Source organism: Poecilia reticulata, linkage group LG6 (assembly GCF_000633615.1).
Source record: "Poecilia reticulata strain Guanapo linkage group LG6, Guppy_female_1.0+MT, whole genome shotgun sequence".
Taxonomy (NCBI): Eukaryota; Metazoa; Chordata; class Actinopteri; order Cyprinodontiformes; family Poeciliidae; genus Poecilia; species Poecilia reticulata.
Window position 1 is genome coordinate 1,011,510 of NC_024336.1, and position 24,688 is coordinate 1,036,197.

Genomic DNA, 24,688 nt, shown 5'->3' on the forward strand with positions numbered 1-24,688 from the left:
TATTTTCTTTGTCATAGTACCCCCAGGAATTTAAAACTACTTTCACCCCTGGATAAAGTGGGTGAGTTGGTAATCCTGACCACACCCCGTTCATCCCTTTTGGCTCTGCCTACTTTGATGGAATTTGATAGAATTTCCCAGGGGAGGGTTTATGCTTTAGTTACAGTTGCACTTTGAAGAGCAAAAATATGAAACATTCATTGTGATAAGAACTGAGAAGAGTACCAAACTTAGTGGGTCTTTCATTGTCTGCATTTATATTTTTAAGTCTCTGTATCAAAATAACAACAAATGTCACAGCAGGACGGTTATTATTTCTTCTTCTTTTGTTGCAAAAGTGAAGTTAGAAATCCCACACCAGCCCATTCTCAGTTCAGAAACAAATATTCATCACAGATGTTTAGGGGTAGCTTGGTTCAGGAACCCAGGAGAATCCTGGGATCTCATTGACCATTTTTTATTTTTTACAACAGACATGGATGCTTCATGGTCCGTGGACATGCATGCAGAATTATGCCAACATAAACACAATGTACTGTAAGCATGAACTGTAATCAAGTTTAAAACACAGTTTGAATAATTCTTCCTTCACGCTTTGAATGCTCTCTCAAAGAAACGCAAACTGGTGTTCATTCAGTCATTTTCTCAGACACTTTGGGGAACAAACCGCGGCCCAGAGAGACGGTGAGACGGCCCCTCAGAGTGTGAAATCAATTTCCCTCGGCTCCAGCGAGGCTCAGGTGCTAAACTCATCTCTCGGCGCCCCCTCATCTTAATTCAATAAGCAGACGCAGGGAGAGCAAAGTCCCTGAGGTAGACGCTGGCCGTGATGTCACCCCAAGCGGCGCGGCATACCACGGATAACGGGGGGGCGGAGGGGCGGAGGGGGCCGCTGCCAGAGCAGGGCGGGGCGTCTGGTCATGTCCAGACATAATACCTGCCCAGGGAACGAACGGGCACAGAGACCGTCAACACACCAACCCAAAGCAGAACGTAAACACCAGCAAATTCCACAACACTGTTTGAAGTTTGTGTTTTAAACCACTTTGGAATTTCTTTTCTTATTTATATAGGAGTCAGCCTGAACACACTCCTGTTCACCAACACTCTGGATTCAGACCAGAACTCTGGTTCTGCAGCACAAAACCCTCCAGATGCAGGTGACCAGACTGGAGTGACCACTGATAAAACAAAAGAAAAAAAGTTTAAAATCACTGGAAATTACTCGATTGCTTAACGTTCATAATTTGGTGTTTATTCCAAAAGGATTGTTGTGAAGAAAATGAATCTGTTTTTTTGGTTTGTGGTGTTGTCCAACAATAGGTTTGGTTGTAAATGACTGCTAATAACCAACAAAAGCATTTAGTGAGGTCACCACCTGATTACGAGGAAATAATATAAAACAGTTTTCAGTCTCGGTTATTGATTATAGATTCCTGCCTTATCGAACTTTGATTAGTTTTCACCAAAAGATTGTTGAGTTTCTCGCAAGAGAAACACCAAAACATGTCAGGATGAAACATTGAGGAAGCTCATAGAAATACAGAGGTTTATATAAGTTTAATATTAACGAAACCAAATGAAAATTAAATGCAATTCAATATGCCATTGTGTTTTTAAAATATAGATTACGATTGGATATTTTTTTACCTCGTTATTCAAAACGACTTTGTCACACAGTAGGAAAAATAATAAAAATATTACTTCTTAACGAAGTCTCTGAACACATCTGTCTGGTTTCAGCTGCATACTTACATCAAAATATGACTGGAATATTCAAAGTCATTCGTCTACAGATGTTTTCCTTTGGCGATAACATTTCCAACTTTTCTGCAACACATCATTTTAGTGATGGAAAACAAACTCCTGGTTGAGTCTTTATTTATCCGGAGCGTCTGGAGCTTCAGCAGATTCAAGTCTGTTTGTCTTGTTTTCTCTCGTTATTCCAGACTGGAAGTCGGCAGAATGTGAAATATGAAATGAAATGAAAAATGAACCAGACAGAATAAACCAAACGGACTTTTGTGTTTTCATCATGAATGAAGACTGTGCCGACTGATGTTTCAGTCACACTTCAAAACAAAGAGGAACTACACTTGTCATAGAGTGAGTGTGTGTGCGCGTGTATGCGTGTGTGTGTCAGGAGAGAAGTGTGTCTGGTGGATGTCTCCTATGAAATGAACAGCTGATGATGTTGGTGAGAGCAGCCTGATTGCTCCTGTCATCAATCTCTCATCTTTACTTCGTCTGGACTTCGATGTCTCACTGTTTTCCATCTGATCCCCCCATACACCCCAGCCACCACACACACACACACACACACACACACAAGCGTGCGCACGCACACGCACACACACACTGTCCTGACTGAAGCATTAGGCTCCGCCCCCACTGGATTCTGATGTCCTGAAAAGTGATTCAAATTATCCATGTTTGTGGCTTTTTGTTTTGTTTCTTAAAGTTCATCACTTCTTGTAGAATCTCTGGGCTTTTAACATTTGCATAAGTAACCAAATGTTGCATATTGAGTTGAAATATAACCTGTGATTGTGGAAAATGTTCCTGAAAGATACTGACTGAACAATGTGAATGTTCAGTCAAAGAAAAGCTATTTAATCTTTAATCCACCTGTTAAATATATAAAAGTAAATCAGTCTCATGTATGTCATCTTTACTAAATCTATTTACTAATCTCCATTTAATTTTTCTTTTTCTACATTCCTAAACTACATTCAGGAGTTTATTCTGTTTCCGGTCAGGGATTTATATCCCAAAACAGAAAAATCACTAGAGAATCTGGAAAAATGAAAGAAAGTTCAGAAATCTTAATTGAATGAAGTTGAAATGGTGACTCAGATTGTTCCATCCTTGTAACTGATTATGTTTCATGTTTCTAAAACAAGCAGATATCCATTGCATCGGTTTCCAACCTAACATGTCGGGATTCTGTCCCGCCTTCTCCTCAGGGTCGATGGGCACGGCGGGCCGGCTCTGCAGCCGGGCGTCCCGCGGCTCGGACGGCTGCGAGGTGATGTGCTGCGGCCGAGGCTACGACACGGCGAGGGTCAGCCGCACCACCAAGTGCGAGTGCAAGTTCCACTGGTGCTGCGCTGTTCGCTGCAGAGACTGTCAGCAGCTGGTGGACGAGTTCACCTGCAAGTCCCAGACATGATGGCTGCTGCCGTCAGGAGGGACGTGTTTATGCTAACCGGAGCTCTTAATATATTTCTAGGTCGACTTCAGTCACTGTCTGCTGCTCCTGCTATGCTGGCTCTAAGAAACGTCTCATTCCTCGACCCGAAGACCATCAGAACGGACTGATGAAACTAAAGCACTAAAGTATTTCAACTTTTTCACGTTCAGCTTCTTCACAACCACAATTGTCGGTGTGTTTTATTGGGAGTTTGTGTGACTGGTCAGATTTGAATATTGCATAAAAGTGCAAAAGATTCTTGCCGGTCATCTCAGAAAGTGAAACTCACATATTATATAAAATCGTCACATAGAGCGGTTTATTCCACGTCTTTGTTTCTTGTCATTTTGACAGTTATGGCTAACAGATGATGAAAACCCCTAAAGTGTCTCAGAAAATTAGAATGTTTAAAACATCTGTTCTTTACCTATAGCCATAATCATTAAAACTGCAAAAAGAAGTTTTAAATATCTTTATTCTCATGTGTAGTGAATCTCTTTAAAATGACTGTTTCACTTTCAGAGATGAATGGCAAGAAATATGGCATTTTACGCAATTTAAATTTTTTTTAGATGTAGTTTGAAAGTGTTATCCGTTTGTGAGTGAGTAACTTGGTGGAAGCAGCTGCCTTCAGTTACAGCTCAGTCTCTTCAGATCCTGTTTTATTTCATTCATCTGTTCTGCTGCCTGTTGGACAGCTAAATGCCGGTTTTATCCCTCCAGACGTTTTCCTCCAGTTTCCAGCTGTCCACATCTTCCCCTCAGCTCTACGTTCCCCTGCAAAGGGAAACTTGGGCTTTTTTCCCCCCTCCAACAATTGTTTTTTTCTCATAATTTTTCCATAAAAGTCAGATTTCTAAAGCGTACTTACAACAGATATCCTGTCAACACATTCCCCACATGAGCTGTGCATTTCTGCAGATCCTCCACAGCTACCACAGTCCTACTTTACTCTCCTTGCATAGGACTTACAGCTGGAGTCGCAGAAAAACGTTTTTCCAAGCAGCATTAAGTCAGAGGGACCGAAGGTTAAAGTGCGTTTCAGGTTTTTTTCTGCTTATTTTAGAATTATGCACAACTTTGTGATTAAATTGACATTAAAGTTTACTGTTGGAAAGTGATCAAATCTAAACATACTGAATACTGGTGAGGAGCTCTGTAGAAGGAAGGTGGTCTGTAGGTGGAAATGTAGATCAGTTTCTGTCTGGGAATCCTAAAAGTGACTAACTCTTGTAGATCAGTTAGTATTTGACTAACTTTTTTGTTTGTTTTTTAAATCCCAGTAAAATGAAGACTTGGGCCTCTTGGTATCGTTCAGAACTCAGATCCATCCACATGACCAGTCTTTATATCTGAGCTCGTGCTGCTGTTCGTTCTGATCGATCACATGAACAGCATTAGATTAAAGGCTGTTTTCCTCATCAATAAAATCGATCATACATCCCTGAAGTATTTCAGCTTGTGATGTTCTTAGTTTACAGAACTCTGTACCTGACAGCTTCTCTAACAGAGTATTTAATATTAAATTTTTATACAAACTTTTATCCACATGTACAAACTGCATTAATCTTCCAAGTGAGTGAAATGAACAGAACTGAAACCCAGACCTTTTTTCACCAGACCTGACGATGTAGGCCGGTTCAGATGGGCAGGGCAACATGACTTCCTCATTAGTCCCATCTGCAGACCAGCGACGCCGTCCGCTGACCATTCCTGGTTTTGTTGGCCAACGCTTCTCATTTCTGATCCAACCGTTTCCTAGTGAGGCTGAAAACGGCTTCAGCAGCCTGAAACAGAACAACGGTGTTCAGATAACCCACCAGGCTCAGCGATGCTAAACTAGATCCAGGAAGACGTTTTATATTTTTCCTGGTTTTAAGCAGTGGTATCATGTAAAATCAACTTCTGAGTTGATTTAAATTGATAAAATCAATGTATGATGGAATATCATGTTATTCCATCAAAAACATACCTTGATACTTTCATGTATGTTTGAGAAATCCTTTCATCTCCATGGCAAACATCAAGCTGTAAATAAACACCTGGTTGGACATAGACGTGTCTTTGAGCTGCAGTTTGAGTTTCTGCCTCACAGAGCAGCCTTCCCTCACTGCAGTCCTTCAGACTAGCCAGCAACAATTAGCAAACATCTGGTGTAACTGAGCATCTGCTGAGCTCATTATAGGAGCTACTTCTTGGAGGCCTGGTGAATAGAAGGACTGGCAGACGAATACTCAGGTGGGAATGAATGGGATCAATGAATGGATAGATGAATTGATAAATACATTTACAGAATAAGAATGAAGTCTGAAAAGACGATCACTTTTCTCCAGACCAAATTCCATGCTGTTTCGAACTTTTCCGCCGTGGCCAGGAACCCTGAAGGCGCTTCTGCAACTTCCAGTCTTTCAGTTTGTTTTGTTGGTTTTCCTCGTGTTGAAACGTTCAGACACCTATGATATTTTACATGATCTCCTTTCTTCACGTTTGGAGCCGAGTCACTTCACTCTGGTTTGAGGTTTCAGCTCTTCTTCCTTCCAGGAGGTCAGTGATGCACCGCTGACCTCATGGTGAGAATGTGACAGGTAAACTCTGAAGCCGAGTACTCATCTGTTCTCATCTGTAATATGAACTGATTTCTCTTTAAGCGCTGAACCGTCTCACAAACCAAAGTCACCGACAAAACACCTTGAAGATACCGACTTGCAGAGATACACAAAAAGTCCTTTATTGACATACTTTCCCTTCTTTTTTTTTATTGATGGCATTTAATCATCTCTGTTTGTACAACAAAAAGAACAGCTTTAAACAACTGAAATGCCCCCAAAATGCAAAGACGTCAAAGGAAGTCCAAACCGGTGGTGGACATGGCTGTTCTGCCTGTGGGCCTCCTGCTCCGATCGTCTGCTTCCAGTTTGGTTTGAACTCTGTAATGTTGGCACAAAGGCATGTCAGTCCAGTCCAACGCAGCATTCTGGATTTCTGCTCGGCCGTTTGTCTGCATGGAGGTCCGGTCCGGTCCGGTCCGCTCTCTGGTGCTGGTTCTGGGTGGGATTCCGGTGGAGTCGTATGGGACAGGATGGGGGAGGTGGGGGGGTCAGATGCGAGTGAGTTGGTGCCAGAGGCTGGACGGCAGGATACTCTCCACCTTCTCCATGATGAAGTTCAGAGGAGCGAACAGCGTGCTGAGGAACTGCAGCAACGCAGAAAAACGCAAAGTTACACAAACCCTGAAACTCTTCAGGAGCTTCCTGATTATTTTACGTTTCACTCAGAATCTGCACAAAAAAAGGAAATCCATGTTGATTTTATTTTTTATTAAAATATGTAGGAAGACCGGTTTATTTCAAGGTATATTTGTGAGAAAAAAGGATCATGATTAAACCAAATTGTCTCTGCTAGTCTCTCATGTTTGGTGCTGCTGATTGGGTAGTTGAAGACTGCAGGAAACAGCCTCTGTAGTTTTTGTTCTGCCTGACCCTCATAATTGTCACCAGCTTGTTCACCCACTACAGTGGGATGGCATCCTCTTCTTTAACAAGTATTTGTAACACGTCAGCAAGTCTGGCATGAATAACATCTGTTGTCAGCAGACAGGCTAGTTCTGTTCCCCTCCCCGCCTGTGGTGGCGCTGCTCCACAGGCGAAGGAAACAACACGAAAACCTCTGCAGAAGACATGAGCAACTTCCTTCTTCACCAAATGATGAAGGATTTCTCCCATCTAGTATAAAAAACCACAAGCTGTTTCTCCTTCAGCCTGACCCAAACGTTTGCTTTGGTTGTATTTACCCTGAATGCCTTGTGCTATAGTCCACTTCCTACTTTTGGAGCAGTCTCTGGTCCACTTGGCATGTACATGTGCATTTGAACCGCACTAGAACTGAGACCAAGGGTTTTAGGCAGACCAGCATTCCCTTCTCTGATCCACATCAGAGTTTGATTACGTGTTCACAACTCACTAAACGAACCGGAACTTCTAAACGCACAAAGCTAGAGTTTGATAAAAGCGGACTAAACAAGGCTGGTGTGTGTGGCCTTTGAGTCCGCACACACAGCCCATACCGTCAACAGAAGATGAGATTCTGATCAGTAATGGGGGATTTCAGGTTGTTTATTGCAGAACTATATTCTAAAGGGAATACGACACTGGACCGAACCATAAAGCTTAAATCATCATTATAGACAAGTTTTCTTAGAGGAAAACACAAACAAGCTATTCAGTTGGATCCATGTTAAAAATGCTGCGCCACATCAAGCAAACAAAAACCTTCTGCTCAAACTTTGAGCTGCTTTGGAAGTGAACAGAGGCGATGGCAGCTTCAGAACCGCCTCTTTTAGGTCAGTGAGGCTCAGATGGCACATAAGTAAAGAGGAGACTGAAGCAGACTATCTCCATGATAGTCTGCTTCAGCATCTCTCTTCAAAGAGCACTTCAAAGTGAAGGTGTGTGTTCATGTGTGTGAAGAGTGCAACCTGGGAGATCTGACTGGGTCTGAAAATGACACCACTTCTTTATCAGCAGCATTGCACCTCATGTTTAGCAGATCTGAGTTCCAACAGGCAGCCAGGCCAAAGTTTAGCACAAGTTTAAGTTGATTTAATTGATTGATTCAATAATGGAAATGGAAATTAGATGGAATTAGCACAACATGCTACACAATATTATTATGACATGTTTGGGTCTGGACACAGTGGATAATCTACAGTTCTACACAGCCAGACCAACCCTGTGTTTATCCACCTTCACTACGTCCATAAGATGGACAAAACTCAGGCTTTACTATGGAAGAAAGAAAGGAAATCAACAACAGAAAGACAAAGTTAGAGAAATCAAACACTTCCATTTGGAAACTAAGGTTACATTTCAAACTTTTGATGACTGCAGGAACCAGGAGCCACTTGCTTGGCACAAAACGAGCGAGAAGCTTTTCACAAACCAAAGCAACTAGATCAGCAATCAGTATTAGATTAAACAAGGTATCCTTTATGAAGGAGAAATATTCAGTGGAGTTGTGACCAGAAGATGCTGCTGCATCAAAGGCCTGAGCTTTTTCTGCAGCTTCATGCTTTTTATGACTAGACAGTTTCCTTTATTAGCTCTGCAGATAATTACAACACTGAGTGTGTTCTGAGCCCAACATCAAACAACTCCTATAAATATAAAAAGCAAATAAAACAATTAAGGCTGAAGTAAAACGGTAAATGTTAGAACTCTGAAGCCGTGTGTGTGCAGCGGAACGCTCCCTGCAGCACACACGACTTTATAAAGGAGAAGTCTGCTGCTGCATGTGCTGCAGGAGTGTCTGCAGCTTCGTCACCACATGTCCAACTATCTGAACAAGTCACAACATTCAAGTCTGAATACTCACGGCCTTAGCAAATACGCCCATGAGTTCAGGGAACTGGTGTGTGAGCAAAGCCAACATGGCGGTGAAGGAGCAGAGGCCCGCCGTGAAGAGGATGAAGAAGGGCAGCTCCTTCTTGGGGTAGACCGACACCTCGTGAAACACTGCTTCCACACGACACACACACAACAACACAATGTTAGCACAACATGGGAAAGGTAAAACCATCTGCCAGTTGAAATAGAACTTTTTCATCAGTAGTAAGCTGAAAGGTTCTTGTATGCTAGTATACCTGAAATAAGACAAACCTTACAGACTAGAACCAAGATCAAAAATACTTGGTAAGATTTAGTTTTTTTGCCGTGACGATGAAATCTACCTAGTCTGTCCGTGTGTGTGTGTGTGTGTGTTAGTGTGTCTCTTACTGGGTAGCAGCTCTCTGTCGGCCGTCTCTGTGCAGATGGGGTAGGGGTAGAAGAGGTGACCCTTCTCTAGAGGATATGGAATCATTCTGAATGCTAGAAAACCCAAAAACAAGGAGAGTTTGTGCCAAACTGCTGGATCAGCTACTCCTCGTTTCAAAAGGCTGGCTTTTTGTATGTGTGAGTGAGCGTGTGTGTGTGAGCGTGTGTGTGTACGTACTGCCCTCCCATGTACAGTGCAGTAGGTTGAGCGCCCCTTCCACCCGTTTCCAATGCTGCAGGTGGAAAAAGGCGTAGGCGATGGCTTCACTGTCGCCTCTCTTCAAGATGTGTTCTGGAGGAAGAATCAAACTCTTCATCTCCAGCAGATACTGATGAAGAGGAGGAAGATCAGAGATAAAACCCATTAGTTTACTGAACAGTGAATGCATCGTTTCCTTCCCCCCACTTCTCAGTCACGCTTAGCCAGGCTCCAACTCACTTTGGGGACGTGAGGGTTGAACTCCACCGCTCTGTGGATGGCTTCTACTGCATTCATCTCTGCTGTGCTCAGGCCCCGCCTGGACGCTGCCTCTGGAGAGAACCTACACACACACACACACACGCTCACACACCAGCTACCTCATCAGAACAGATTCTGTTTGTCTATCTTGATGATGTTTAGTTCTAGAGGCTGTTCTATTTTAGATTTATCCTGAAGTTGGAGCGGTGTTGATGCAAAGTGATACTCACTTGTCCGACACTGCCCTGGCTTTGAGCAAGGCAGCTGTGTAGCATATCGTTGCAGATTTAGGTAAGCTAATATCTGTCGGGGGGGACAAAAAGCAGAAAAGCAGGAGCTGGTGTTAATGTCAGTGACAGGTTTAGGTGACGGGCGGTGGAGGTGTGGTCGCCCCGTGAGGTGGTGATGGGAAAAATGCTCAGAGATTTCACTCTTGTGGAGAAATGTTACATTATTATTTGATTCCTGGTGCATAAATGCAGAGAGATTTTGTAGAAAACTCAACACATTTATGCTTTCTGAAATTCTACCAGAGGAATCCAGCTCATTGGAAGAAAGCTCAGATTGAAAACAGAAGAGATGAGAATCAAGTTGTTTAAGTGGCCAGTGGTCAGGTTTGGTCCAAACCTACTGCAGACAGTTGGTCCAAGCGCTTTAAACGTCACATAAGATTAAATACTGTCCAATGGGAAAAAGCGCTGTTCATATCATTGATTGCAGAGCTATCAGTAATTATTCAACTGCTAGCTTTTTCCCAGTTTTGATTCTTTTTTTTCTCTTGAATTGAATAAGTTTTATTCTGAGTGAACTTAGGCTACTGCAATAAAAGATTAATTAATTTTAAGGCTTTTGACACATATTTACCAGAGGTACAAATAAATGTGTCACACACAATCTAAAAAATAAATCCATATAGTTGTATTAAGGTTACATAAACCTTTACCCATATAGCATCTGTCAAGATATAAAGTCACTAAGTTCTGCACAATAAATAATTAAAACGCTGAATATAAACACTATGTTATTTGTATTTAAGAGACTCCACAGAACAGGAGAGAACACTGTGTCTCCAGCTTGGCATTGGGAACCATCAGCAGGTCAGGGACCAGTCAGGGAATCCCTCTGGTGTAGCCTGGGGTCCATGAAGAGGCAGAGTAAAACACTTTACAGTTTCCATTTTAGCTCAGGCTTTCTACAGCTCCATCCTGAGGCCCACATGGTGCAGTTAGGACATTTCACCCTGGCCTGCATGGAATCCAGTCAGACACAAGGTGCATCAGCTGAACACTTGCAATAACTTTTAATGGCTTAAAACCCATTTTCCTGTTAAATTAACTTGATTAAATCTTAAACAGGAGCCGTTTCTAAAACTGAAGCCATCAAGGCAGCGGAGCATTAAATGGAAGAGATTAAATGAACCTTTGAGCCTTTGGTTGGTTCAGGAAACTAATAACATTTTATAGTTTTTCAGTAATTTACCAAACAAAACAGATTGCAGAGTTCAGCTGGAAGAAGAGCTGAGGAACAGCTAGCTGTCATCAATCAGGTCTGGAGGAGCAGGAAGTGTGCTGTGTGAAAAGGAAGTGTGCTGTATAGACAGGAAGTGTGTTGTGTGGAAAGGAAGTCTGTTCTGTAGACACAGGAAGTGTGTTGTGTGGACAGGAAGTCTGTTCTGTAGACAGGAAGTGTGTCGTGTGAACAGGAAGTTTGTTGTGTAGACAGAAAGTGTGTTGTGTAGATAGGAAGTTTGTTGTGTGGGCAGGAAGCGTGTCGTGGACAGGAAGTGCTTTGTGGACAGGAAGTAGGTTATGTGGACAAGAAGTGCGTTGAGTGGACAGGAAGCACGTTGTGGACAGCAAGTGAGTCACGGATATGTGAACTCACCATCATACTTGGCCAGAACCGCCTGGACATCGGCGTAGTTCTGGAGCTCCAGTAGTGACTCCAGCAGGTTCTCATGGATGTTGAACATACTGAGGAGAGGGAACTCCTTCATTAACTGGAAAACACACAACTGTTGTTACATGTTATATCAGGCAGGGGGCAGCACAGTCAACAGGTAAAAACAATGATGTGTCAACAGCAACGTAATTATATTAAATAGAAACTCAGAACTCAGTGATATTTTTTGTAAAAGCAAATTTACTGCGCACTTACATCTCTCATCATCTTGACTGCTTCTCGTGTTCGGCCCAGCTTTCTGGAGCACATGGCCAGCCGCCTCTTTATATACACCAACACGTTGGTGTCTCTTCCTGGGACACACACACCGGAAACCAAATCACCACAAACTCAACACATTCAGCAAACAAATAACTGAGAGCGTTCTAGAAAAGGAATTTCTAACCTTTGCATTTTTTAATATTTTGTGTCATTATAACCACACATACACATTTTGTGAGAGACCATCACAAAGAGGCGCAAATGTGAAAAAAAAAAAAAAAAAGATTTTGAAAAAAATCTGAAAAGTGTGACATAAATTTAGATTCAGCCCTATTTGCCCTGAAATCCCTAAAGAAAACTAACTGCCTTCAGAAATCACCTGACTAATTAACAGAGTCCATCTGTGTGGGATTTCATCTGACTGATCAAAGGTCCTGGTCATTTTGGAAGTAAGCACAAGAGTTTACATTTTGGAGAAAAAGCATTTTTAAAAGGGAGATTTTCTTTTATCGAACAAGAACGATTCTTAACTTATGCTTAGCTTAACGACAAACACCTTTTGTAAAATCAATGTTCTGTTGAACCACAGAAGTTTGATATATTTTAATTCACACCATAGTTATATATTTTTGGGTTAACAAATAAGGTTAAACTGAGAAAAAAATCAAAACAGAAAAAGTGGAATTTGTGAGAAAACAAAACGTCCATCACAGCACCCTCCGTTATACACTACTTTATGTTGCTCAACCTCATAATATCCTGCTAACATACATGGTAACTTTAGAAACTGCGGTGTGAAGCCCTGACTCAGTCGCTGTTACTCACTGTGCTGGGCTTCGTACTGTGTGCCATGGTGCTGCAGCTGCTGGCTGCGGCGGTAGCAGCCCTCTCCGGCTTTAAGCGCCTGTTTAAATAACCGCTCAGCCTCCATTATGGTGGTGGCTTCCTCCTCTGCCAGGAGGATGTATGCTGTCGCACAGCTATGGGAGGACAGAAGAGACAAAAAGCCACCAGAGGATTAAAAACCAACACGGTCTCACATCAGCCATCATGTTTGCTAAGTCAAGACACAGCGATTTTATGCTGTTCTCAGAGTGCGGCTTTTCCTTCAGGTCCTGGTTCAAAACAACATGTTCACATTATGATTATACAGCTTGATATATGAATATTACTGAAACCTCCTCACAAACAGAGCCTATAGCTTTATGAATGTGAAGACCTGGTGGAACCAAAAGTGTTTGGAGAATATGGAAGAAATAGTTTATATTCTTCCACATGGAATATTTCTAAACTGGAATATTTTAAGGTAAACTGGGAAAGTTACAGTTTAGCTTAAAGATAATATTTCCCAACTACAAAGTACTGAGGAGTTCTGAGGCTACAACTTTAAGGGTATGGAGGTTTTTCTCACAGCATTTAGTGAGAAAACGTGGAAAATGGCAAAATTCTAAATAACTTCCTTAATTTTTCAAAAAAAGTTTTTACGTTCACTTGTGATGGTTTTTGGTTTAACGTGCCGAATACGTTGGGATGTAGCAAACTTTCTAAGTCCAAACTTCCGTCTCTGAGGAAACGGCTTTCTTCATTTTTCTGAGCTGTGCGGTCCATAGTAGTTTGTAACCTGTACTTCCTATTTATTACAACCTTACCTGACATCAACGTCTGTCAAAATTATGCCTTGTGTAATCTGGTTGACTTACTCCTAACCACTAGAGTGAAACATGCCTAGTAATTCACAATCCCTTTTAAAAGTTTGCTCAAAATTTGTGAGGAAACAGTTATATTTACCACAAATAACAATTTAGATAGTTATCGTCACATCCTCAGTTACTGTCTGAATGTCAAACACTTAGTATACTCTAACTAAAGATGGACTGATATGAAAATGTTTTATCATCTCAAACCAAACATGTCTGAAGACTCTCAGTTTTTCAGCTTTTTATATTTAAGGAAATGTTAAAGGAAGTCATTTTGTTTGAATTGTTCATTTAGAAATGCTACTCTCCATTCCGGCATACAGCCGACTGCTTCCTGCCACAGATCATAATCGGCCGATTTCCATGACAAAGTGTATGATCGGTGATCGCCGATCACGGTCTCTTGTTGCCGATCACACAAAGCGATCACCTGCTTCTCATTCTACAGCCTGCCTGTGCAGCTGGTCTGCTCTTTCCTGCACACTGCGCAAACGTGCAGCAACAAATCCTAAGCGATGTGGTGTGGAATGGGGTAAATGGGGACTCACCCGGATTAGCATGACGGTCAGAAAGCTAAACAAATAACTCGCAAAATTATTGAAGTTTTCGAGCTGCGATGTAAGACGCTGGTTCTGCTCTCGCTGTTGAACCGCTGCTACGCGCTACAGGTAGTAATATTTCACAGACGGAGCGCCGCTTCTGCTCCACCTGGTAGTGACTCTCACACCGAACCTCTGTTTAAAGCTGCAGCATCTAACTTAAAAAAATTTATTTTACATACGTATTAAAACTTTCGCTGTCCTAACATGAGACAGATAATCTCTAAAACAAATAATCGATCTCCTCCCAGTTCTGCATAATTACTCCGCCCAGTCAGAAACATCCATCAGAACTAGCAGTAATCAGCTAGCCACTATGCTATCAGGAAGTTTTCAATCAGTAACTCTGGATTGTTTATTGTAATGCCTATTGTATTTGCCTTTGAATATTAAGTTTTATACTTGAATTTTTGGCAATGTTGAGAGGTTTTATTTCGACTTTTTGCAGTATTTAGCCTCTTCAGAACCTTCATATGTTTTCAGTCTGTTAAAGATAGTATTACTATAGCAGTACAATTTGCACAATGCCTGTTTTGTTCTATTCTTGGAAAAAGTTATGAAAAACAAGTTTTTGTGTAAATTAAGATGAATTCATGGTTCCTTTTTCCACATAATGTAACCGTTAGTGATTATGATTAAAAAAATAATAATTATATGATCGGTATTGGTGATCGGCCGTGATCGGCCCTCATGGGTGATTGGAATTGGAATCGGCAGGAAAAATCCTGATTGGCACATCTCTAATGTAAAGTACAAAGCGCAGTGTTCCTAGTGCATTTTTTATAATAATAGTTATAAAAAATGTCCTACACACAACTGTACACTATGGATTATTGTTGTCAGTACAGAACTCACTCTTCTAGCTCCAGCGCTTCGTGTGCTGCAGAGATGCGAGCCTGCGGGTTTCTTTCTCTCCACGCCTTCTGCATGACTGCAGGAACACACACACGCACACATACACACAGCCCCTTATTTATTAGGTACAAGGTCATGCACATATCATATGTAGGTTTTATGGATTTCCTTACTGGCATCGGCTGGTCGCAAGTGGTCTGAGTCGCATGTGAAGAAGGTCTGATGGTCCTGTGCTGACAGATTCATGTCGTAGTAAGTCAGCGGCTCTCGACCCGTTACCCATGTATAACTGGACAGAGGAAACACGGCACAACAGGAGAAACCAGGTGTTATTGGCTGAAGCTTCCAAATCAGGATTAAAATCACGTTATGGCAAAAAAAAAAGCAGCAGCTGAGTTAAGAGGAATCACGAGGAACAACAACGTCTAATGGACGGGTTACAAACAAGAAAAACTGAAGATCAGACATGAGAGAATTAGAAAAGGACAGAGCAGCAGAAGAACAACACAGACGAGTCTTTTCTCATACTTACCGATTATATTCAGCTCCACGAAATAAATTTAGAGGATTTCTCCACACTTTACATTCTGCAGAGCCAGAGAAAGAAGAACAGAGACCAGGAGAGTCAAATCAGAGTAGTTCAGTCTGCTCTTCACATCGACCCTGCAATCCAGTGGTCCCCAAGCTACGGCCCGCCGCCACATTTGGTCCGGCCCCCCGAACAATACCAGAGAGCATTCAGATTTTTTTTCATATATTGTATTTTCCGGTTTATATGTGGATTTTTCTTCAACCACCAGGGGGCTCTTTAGCAGTAAGTGTGTCCTGTAAACTGTGGGTGTTTTGTTTTGCATGGCGCATTGCTGCCATCTGTTGGACTTTTAGGGAACTGCTTGACTTTTATGTTATTTAATCAGTACGGTTGTTTGCTAGCGGTTGAGCAGATGAACACACGTGTTTGTTATGAACGCCGCATTCCAAGTTTCCCTCAATGAAATATATACTAGTCAGTCCCAGTGACCGTTTCACTAACGGTTTTTGCCCATGTGCTTTCTGGGTAAAAATCAATCGAGAAACGATGTGGAAGGTTTTGTCCACCCGCAATGAATTTTCTTGGAAGAGCTGTTTTGTCCAGCCGTAGTTTTTCTTTATGAAGAAGTTTTATGAGCAGCGCGCTGCTGAAGTTTTGCTTCCTGCTTGGGAAAAAAAGTATCGGAAACCGTTCGAATGTTGAAGACGGCTTACAAGGATGACGCTATGTGTCAAGCTCAAGTTTACTTTATTGATTATTAAATGCAATTTCTGTTCTGGTCTTTCAGTCTCTACTAATGCATAACCCAAAAATAATTGCCAAAACTAAAATGTGACTTAAGATTACTAATAAATGCTGTGATAAAGCTAAAGTTATAACTGGTAACTTTACCAAGGAGTTGAAATTATGAGTCCCTCAAAAATACTCGGAGCAATTTAAGTTAGCTAAAAAAGGAACCTGTATTTTGAAATGTTCTGAATTTGAAGCACCAATGTGCCAAGAGGAAGACAATGAAGAAGTAAAGCATGATGGGATTGTGTGACCAGCATCTTTAGTCATCACTTCTCTGTGATATTTGGACGAGAAGCGCAGCTGCTTCTTACCGGACACACTTTGCCGATTGGAGTCAGCGTCTCCGTTGCTCGTGTTAGAGTTGCTGGGAGAACTGCTATCCACTCCACCCAGCAGGGGGCGCAGGTGGCTCACAGACACTTGCTCTATGAAGGAGGTCCCATATTTCCTGAAATACCACCACTCAAAGATCTGAGAAAGGAAGCAAAGATGATAGAACGTTTAGTTAACTGAGAATTAAAGTAATTTCCATCAAATTGAAAAATGTTAAAAATCAGAAAATTGGACTTAAAACTAGCACAAGAGAAACTGAAAGCAGCACAAGTAGTTTCATAGCACTTACCAAGTAAACAGGAATAAAATCAAGGAGCTAGCTGATAAAACACCTCATCAGCTAAACAACTTTGCCAACAATGAGCAAGTCTTTTCTTTACACAACTTTGTTGTTGCAGACTAACAAGCCTCATTAACACAGCCTGACACATGAACCCAAGTGTGTGCTTCTTCAGTTCTTACCAATTATCAACTGCAGCTAAAGCAGCTGCTCATCAGTGGAAGTATCAGTTTTATAGTCAGCAGTTTGTTGGGTCAGAGGGTCTGAGGACAGTTCAGACATGTTCACAGGGAACCCGACCCAGAAGCCTTTGCAGTGCTGAGTTTGAGCTGACCGGTTTCTTCTCTGTAAACTCAAGTCATTTAAACTGGCTTCAAACACGGCAGCCTCCCCATGGTTACAGAGGAACAGAAAGAAATGGATTCTATAGAGAATCACAATTAGAATGGATTCAAAATACTCAAAAATCAAATTTTGCCTGTTTAACTTTTTGTAAAATAATGTAGATGTTTTAAGAAAAAGCCAGGCAGCTTAACTAACCTAATGCTGGTAATTTAAGTTCCAAAACTTTATGTACAAATATATTTTTGTTTAAATATAAAATGATGAAATTTGATACAGAATAGAACCATATATAATTGTTTTTAAAAAAATTATTTTTGTTTACACCGTTTATTCCTCTAGGCAGTTACATAATTTAAACAGAATCTATCGATGGTTTGAGTAGAAAAATTCAGAATCAAATTCTGTTTCTAAAAATTGGAATCGAATTAGATCTAAAGCGCAGTCTGATTAAGAAACCATTTTTCAAAGCAGTGGTGAGCTTTTAGATCCCTAAATTTAAAAAAGTATATATAAATTATGAGGAGGAAAGAAAGTAAAAAAAAAAGTATCAAGTTGGACATCGCTTTACCAATACCACAAATAATTAGTGGTATAGAGGTAAAGCGATGTCCAGCCTGATAATTTTGTGTTCAATGAGATGTTGGAAATTACAGTGGCGCAGTTGGTAGAGCTGTTGTCTTGCAGCAAGAAGGTTCTGGGTTCGATTCCCGGCCCCGGTCTTTCTGCATGGAGTTTGCATGTTCTCCCTGTGCATGGTGGGGTGGGTTTTCTCTGGGTACTCCGGTTTCCTCCCACAGTCCAAAAACATGACTGTCAGGTTAATTGGTCTCTCTAAATTGCCCGTAGGTGTGTGTGTGTGTGTGTGTGCATGGTTGTTTGTCCTGTGTGTCTCTGTGTTGCCCTGCGACAGACTGGCGACCTGTCCAGGGTGACCCCGCCTCTCGCCCGGAACGTTAGCTGGAGATGGGCACCAGCAACCCTCCTGACCCCACTAAGGGACAAGGGTGTAAAGAAAATGGATGGATCGCTGAGGTAGGAACATTTCTCAAAATGTAGGTTGTCAACAAAAAAACAAAGTTACAATGAAAACGTGGCATGAGAAAAAAAGTACACCCCATGATTCTATGGGTGTACTTAGCAGCAGTAGCTTGTCATTTTCAGTGACTTTATTCGTCTCTCACAGCACTGTGGAGGAATTTTCATAAGCAGTTTTTCTTTGATTGTCTTTTTCAGTCCTTTTTTTGTAGATTAGCTGATGTGTTTGGGATGGCATCATTTTGTTTTTTTTAAGTTTTCAGAGAACACACATTTGGTCTCAATACTCCCATGGTGTTTAGATAAGCTTAAACCAAAATTATCATCCCACCTCCAAAAAAAATTGGTTAGTCTAAGACGTACTTATGAATGTCAGAATTTCGCTGAGATGTTGACAATAGCTTTGTTTCTAATAAAAATGTGCGCAAATCTTGGTCGATATTCTGTGAATGTCGGGGAAAACAAGTTTTCGCAATTGTGATATTTCCGTTAAGTAAGAAACATGATGCTGTGAGAGCTGGTGGAGCCAGCTGCGGATTGTCAGAAAAAAAAACAAAAAAACATCATGCTCCTTTCACTTCCTGTTGTCTTCTTCATGGTTTCCACCAGTAGTGACATCCGGCTGTTGATCACTTGACTGGTATGATGCAAAAAAAATTTTATTGCAGCGTTGAAATACATCTATTTCGATCTGGCAGAAAAAACGTCCTCCTAGCAAAACTTTTTATCAAAAATAAAAAAGTTTTTTTTGTTTTGTTTTTTTTCCCCTGAAATTGCCGTGTTTCCAGAGCTAATTAATTTTTCTAATTTCAATTTGCACAATTTTATGGCGAACAGCAATGCAGCTAGTGATGCTCTTTCCTTTTGTGAATAATCCTCTTTACCTTGGAATGAAAACTCGATGGCCAACAATGACAGTAACTGTTGCTCAAGTCTTTCTTCCATTGCGTTAACACTCCCCTGTAAGTTCCAGACCAGAAAACAATCCAGACTAAATTTTCATAAAGATTCTCACGCCTGCTGAAGATCAGTTAATCAGGTGCAGCACCTAGTTCTCCCTTCAGGTTTCCACACATCCATTGGACGTCATTTATTAATAAATGACACTCTATGAGAGTTCTTGGTTTCCGCACAGTTAAGATTGGATTTCTTTTTTTTTTAGAACCTGGTAAATATTGGGGATGTAAAACTTTAAAATGAAATGAGCGTATACTTTATTTTTTACTAAGATTTTTAATTTACAACCATTTACACACTGAAATGACCAGGAGGAGCAACACAAACTCCAATTATTTCGCCACTGCCTTAACAAAAAAACCAAGCCGTTTTCATTTAGTCATCTCAGAGCATGTGCCAAGCTCAAAACCATTTCCAAGCCTCCTACGCAAACTGGCTGAAAGCCTGCAGGGAAGAGAGAGGGAGTTAATTAACAGAAGGATTATTTTAAACTACAGATCAAACACTGCAGCACAGTTTGCCGTCTCTGTAAAAAGACTGGAAGAGGGAAAAATCTAGAAATCAGTGGGTACATAATGTACAGCAATAAAGATGTTGAATTGTAGTCGGGCGGTCAGACGGGCATCCGTATGCTCCACTAAAGAACAACCAAGAGAAAAGACTTCCAGTCAAATGAGGCTTATTATGGCTTTTAAACCACTAAGTGATTCTAACAAATCACCGGTTTGGCTTACAAAGTGTACAAAGGAGCCAATAAAACTCATTTCCCTCCAACGAGATGAATGAGAACGCGAGTTAAAAATCGCACTGTCGTCAAACTGAATATAGAACTTTTATTCTCAGTTAATGTTCTAAGAAATGTATCGCAAAATCTGAAAGCGATGAGTCCCAGACATTTTAACAGAGAGGCACCAAGAAATGGTTTGGTGATTGAAACTTGGCGATTTTCACCTTTTATCCATCCTGATAAATGACTGGTCAGAAACTCTAAAATATAAAATCAGCAAAAAAAACCTGATTTGTATAAAAATATTCTGGTGTAGGTAGGACTGAAACGATTCCTCAAATGATTCAAAGTACCTCGATTATTAAAATTCCTCAAGGAAAATTTACCTGCCTCAAAGCTTCGTTAATTTATGTTTTATTATTTAGCGCACAGTGTTCTGGCCGAAACATTATTTGCATTGTGCGGAGCTCTGACTTCTGCCTCTAAGTTGTTGATGAATGCTAAGTGTTGGCGGCATAATGTCCAATTTTCAAGTTCGGCCCATGGGGATTTTATTGATTAATGATAATACATTATCCGCTTTTCAATTTACCATATAAGTGCGTAATTTGCGAATTTGAAAATAAATTTGCTTGATGGAAACTCATATTTTGATAAAAAAAATATTTATATTTATAAACATTAACAACCATAACAGCTGTATTAGAATTGAATATCAATATTGTCCTATATTTTATTACTGGTGCATCCCTATATATACCCTATATATCTGAATTGTTAAGTACAAATATCTCATATGAAAGTCATCATCAATACCTGTTTTAGTGCCGATATGTGAAATCTAAAGACAAGCACAACTTACCAATATGAGTCCTGATATGAGGGACGAAGTGCCTGTCAGAGCCACGTAGAACTTGGGGGTCAAGGTGTTGAGAAACATGCTTACTACAGAGAAAGCACAAAAAACAAGAAGGTACAAGGGTTAGTTCTTCCTAATAAGACAGTCTCTCTTCAAGTCTACAGAGACCTGCTTTAGAAAACATGTTTGTAAGATCAAATGCTGTAGAACTTTTGAAAAAAAAAAAGTAGGTCGTGTCTACAGAGAAACATCAAAAAGGCTCAAGATTCAAGGATATTTGTAATTCTGGCACAGGACATGTTTCATGCAGAATATCATTTTCATGTTGTGTGTGGCGTTTCCCAGAGAGCCCTGCTGCTCAGATGTGAAATTACATAAGAACCAAGAGAGCAACGTAGAGAGTGAGGAACAAAATGAGAGAGGAAAGGCAGCGGAACTGGGCAATGCAGGGGCAAGGTTACTTTGAGTAGAAAAAAAGCGATTTATAACGAAAACTGAACATTAAATGGCTAAAATAAAAATATTTAGATACAGAAATCACTTTATCAAACTCCAACTAGGCCATAAAGGCATCTTTTACTTTCCTGGAACCTGTTGCTGTATTGTTAGGAATCACTAAGGATGGAAGCAATAACGAGTGAAAAATGGAAGAACCATTTCACCATAACGAGCCACACAAACCTGACCAGGAGGACCCGTCCATATACCACCATATATTATCCAACTGTATGATGTTCGGAAGAGGACATTTCTTGGTTCCAATTACACAGTTTAAAAAGGGCTTTCAACCGACTTTCCCAAGTCTCTTTATCTACAGTGAAAAAAATTTTTCTTTTATAACTTCTCCCTAAATTATTCCTTAAACATTTAACACAGTGACAAGTTACAAAGTAACAACAGCGAGGCAGTATCACTGAGGCTCAGACATAGAGAAGGCATGAAAAGTCTTAGTTCTCAATTACAATGTAGAAATGTGTAACTTTGAAAGAGCTGGGTTTCCTTAGATAGAAACTTTTTAAATTAATTTGACAAAAACAGTGAATTGAGCTTCAAGCACTGTTTGAGAACTAGGTCTTGTGATTAAATTGAAATGACTCGAGATGACATTTGTTGTGAATTGGTGCTATAGAAATATAACTGAATTGAAGTTAGGGAACAGCATGTCCCCATAGTGTCTGATAAGGTTTGTTGTGCGAACTCAGCTTGTTGATGTGTGAACCTTAAATGTGCACTGTCTCTTTAACAGAGCTAGCTGTGGTGGCGCAGGGGCAAAGCACAACCTATGTATTGAGGCCTTAGTCCTTGTGTCGGTGGTCGAAGGTTTGATTCCCGGCCTGGCGACATTTGCCGCATGTCTTCCCCCTCTTTCCTGTCAAACTACTTTCAAATAAAGGCCACAAGAGCCAACAAAACCTTAAAAAAATAAAATAAAATAGTGCTAGCTGTCATCAGCTTTCTAACTGCAGCAAAGTGCAGAGTGGGGGGAAAAAGTGCAAAGTCTCTACTTAAATTGACCAGATTTAATTGATGCAAGAATTTTATTCTTGAAACTCTTTTTATTTTTTACCCCTTGTATTTTACGTGTCTTAATAGAAAAGTTTAGGATCTGCAATTTGTGTGTCTGGAGCTTCAATGTAGCAACCTAAAAAAGACTGAAAAGGAGTTTTAAATACTATTTCTTTTGTCAATTTGCTTTGTAAATACCATAAAACATATGTTCCTGTGGAATTTTTAAAAAAAGTTTATCAAGGCAAAAACTTTATAATTTAACGCTGCGATAAACCAACACTCTCCCACTCATGTTGCAGTTTGTTTATTCAAGTTTTTTTTCTGATGTACATAAACTAAAAATTAATAAAACACAAATGGTGAAAAAAATATTGCAATGAAGATTTCAGTAGCAATATGTAATGATATCTCTTTCCTCTCATCTGTGCTTCCATCATTCTGACCTTTAGCATTTTAATGTCAGTGTCTGGTGTGATCTGCTGCTGTGACGCCCAACTAGCTAAATATTACATTAGCATGAAAAATTTAAGTTAACAACACTTGGAATACACAATCCCTCCGGATCACCGCATTTTTCACACTAATGCATAATTGAGAGTTTATTGCATATTTTCAGGGGAAAAAAAGGTGAAAAACATTAGCTTTAAGTGACTGCCAACTCCCACCAGCAGGTGGTAGTAATTCCAACTTCTACTACATACTCCGCTGCCTCAGCCTTACCTGAAGTCAAGTTATAGTCTGTAATTGTATCGTATCGTATCCTATTGTATCATATTGTATCCCAAGGTATTGAAAAAGAGATAATGAGGAAAAATTATTGCAAAATTCCTGGCAAATATTACCAAAATAATGACTTGGATGCACACAAAAAAAAAAATTTAATGGCAAAATCCTGGAGGGTCTGACTGTATTAGCCAACAATTGGTACACTCCAAATAATTGTGATGTGAATATTGCACACACTGACACTGCAATGGAGATATTGTCTTTAAATACAGTCATGTTAGTTTTACCCGATGGACCTTAAACAAGGTAGAAAAAGAAATGCTTACATTTACTTTAATTAGTGATATAATATTTTTGCCACACTCTCCATTCGTAGGACTATAATACTGGTAAATATAGAGCTATTCATTAGAGTTGTTGAGATAAAAATTTTATATATACAGTGCAGTATGATAATTCTTAATACTTTATCCCTCTAATCAGCCTAGTCTTAAGCCTGATACATTTGGGTGGGGATTTAAGGTCATGTTGCCTCCTTATTAAGTAATGCGGACGGGAGCAGACGCCACTCAGATAGCCCGGCCTTATGCAAACACAGACAAACATGTGCATAAATTAAGTGCAGCTGGATAGCTATTCAGAGTAGTGAAGTGGAGCCTCTCACTCTTACAGAGAAGGCCATTCTGAGCGGCTTGCAGTAAAACCCTCCTCACAGCTGCCTCTGGTCTGAAGTTAGAAGAGGACTCTGCTGTCTGCCTGACGAATGATTTCTAATTAAGTCACCCTATGAACCATAATTAGACACAACAGTTTATCCACATTACCCAAAGAACAGGGCGCAGAGCAAACTATACGTACGCATATTTCATTTATTAACAGCTTTGACGACATACCATTTATGCTCTTCATCTCTTTCAGTGCAACATTTTTCAAGTCAAAATCCCAAAGATTTTGACTTCAGTAGCTCAGATTGATCAGTAAAGTTGGAGAAAATTTTTTATTTTTCAACATGTCTTATTTTGAATTGAACGTGTGTTAGTGTTTCTACATAAAGTAATCACTCAACCCGGTAAATAAAAACTTGCTCATGTTAAACCTCGACTTTTACGTCTTCATTTCTGCTGCCACTGTCTACAAAAGCTACTGCAGATTTCGAAACAAAATTATTTGTGTCACATGTGGGCAACACAAATATTTGTTGATTACTTTTCAAATTACATTTATACTTCAAAAAGGCCTTTATTCTGCATTTTTGCAGATTTTGCCACACATTTAACAAACTAATCTTTCATTTTCTGATTTGTTTTCATCTCTTCAGACCTTAGGACAGGTCTATCACTATGCATGGTCTGCTGTACAACATTTTGCAGTTGCTAGTGACAGAGTGGACTGTGATTGTAGTGCAGCCTAACATATCCTTAGACATCCATCCAGTGGTTGTTATAGCGATGCTTTCCACTTCTTTTTGCATCTAAACAACTTGGAGTAACACATTTTCTTGCCTGTCATTCTGTTGCATTTAAAGTTCCAAGTGGAACAAGATAGCATTTATCTCAATGAGACTTAATATGCTGCTTTAATTTCTGGTGTGACAAGATTTTGTTACAATCAAAGAACTACAGGGTTTCCTCCAGTGTAATATCAGCCTGACGGGCCACCAGACTGTGTGTTTATTTTATGTAAGTTTTTTTTATACACCAGTAACAGTAAAGACAGAATAAGCTAGGTTAATAGCTGATGCATTGAACTGTGCGTGAGGGGGTGCGCACACCAATTGCACTGTCCCTGCACCTGCCCGATGACTTCACTATATATA

The 24,688-nt window shown here is 40.3% G+C and overlaps 2 protein-coding genes across 9 annotated transcripts in view; one reads left to right on the forward strand and one right to left on the reverse strand.

Annotated features, from left to right (window-relative positions):
• Positions 1-5,809, forward strand: part of wnt2 (wingless-type MMTV integration site family member 2) — a 17,979-nt gene extending 12,170 nt beyond the window's left edge. For 2 of the 3 annotated variants that reach the window (XM_008410651.2, XM_008410649.2), the window contains exons 5-6: positions 2,967-3,155; positions 3,233-3,356. In XM_008410651.2, the coding sequence (XP_008408873.1) occupies positions 2,967-3,155; positions 3,233-3,321 (278 nt within the window). In that variant the 3' untranslated portion in view covers positions 3,322-3,356. Of the gene's footprint in view, positions 1-2,966; positions 3,156-3,232; positions 3,357-4,813 lie in introns of those variants that run through there. The other variant, XM_008410648.2, reaches the window with a different exon arrangement.
• Positions 5,810-5,905: 96 nt separating this feature from the next.
• The window catches only part of LOC103465635 (suppressor of tumorigenicity 7 protein homolog), a 48,196-nt gene continuing 29,413 nt past the window's right edge, over positions 5,906-24,688 (reverse strand). For 3 of the 6 annotated variants that reach the window (XM_008410647.2, XM_008410644.2, XM_017305462.1), the window contains 14 exons: positions 20,641-20,723; positions 16,413-16,572; positions 15,310-15,364; positions 14,951-15,066; positions 14,778-14,853; positions 12,452-12,606; positions 11,621-11,718; positions 11,348-11,477; positions 9,694-9,766; positions 9,443-9,545; positions 9,182-9,332; positions 8,965-9,057; positions 8,564-8,706; positions 5,906-6,386 (listed from right to left, as the gene is read on the reverse strand). In XM_008410647.2, coding sequence (XP_008408869.1) covers positions 6,291-6,386; positions 8,564-8,706; positions 8,965-9,057; positions 9,182-9,332; positions 9,443-9,545; positions 9,694-9,766; positions 11,348-11,477; positions 11,621-11,718; positions 12,452-12,606; positions 14,778-14,853; positions 14,951-15,066; positions 15,310-15,364; positions 16,413-16,572; positions 20,641-20,718 — 1,527 coding nt within the window. In that variant the 5' untranslated portion in view covers positions 20,719-20,723 and the 3' untranslated portion in view covers positions 5,906-6,290. The remainder of the gene's footprint in view (positions 6,387-8,563; positions 8,707-8,964; positions 9,058-9,181; positions 9,333-9,442; positions 9,546-9,693; positions 9,767-11,347; positions 11,478-11,620; positions 11,719-12,451; positions 12,607-14,777; positions 14,854-14,950; positions 15,067-15,309; positions 15,365-16,412; positions 16,573-20,640; positions 20,724-24,688) is intronic. The other 3 variants (XM_017305465.1, XM_017305464.1, XM_017305463.1) reach the window with 3 other exon arrangements.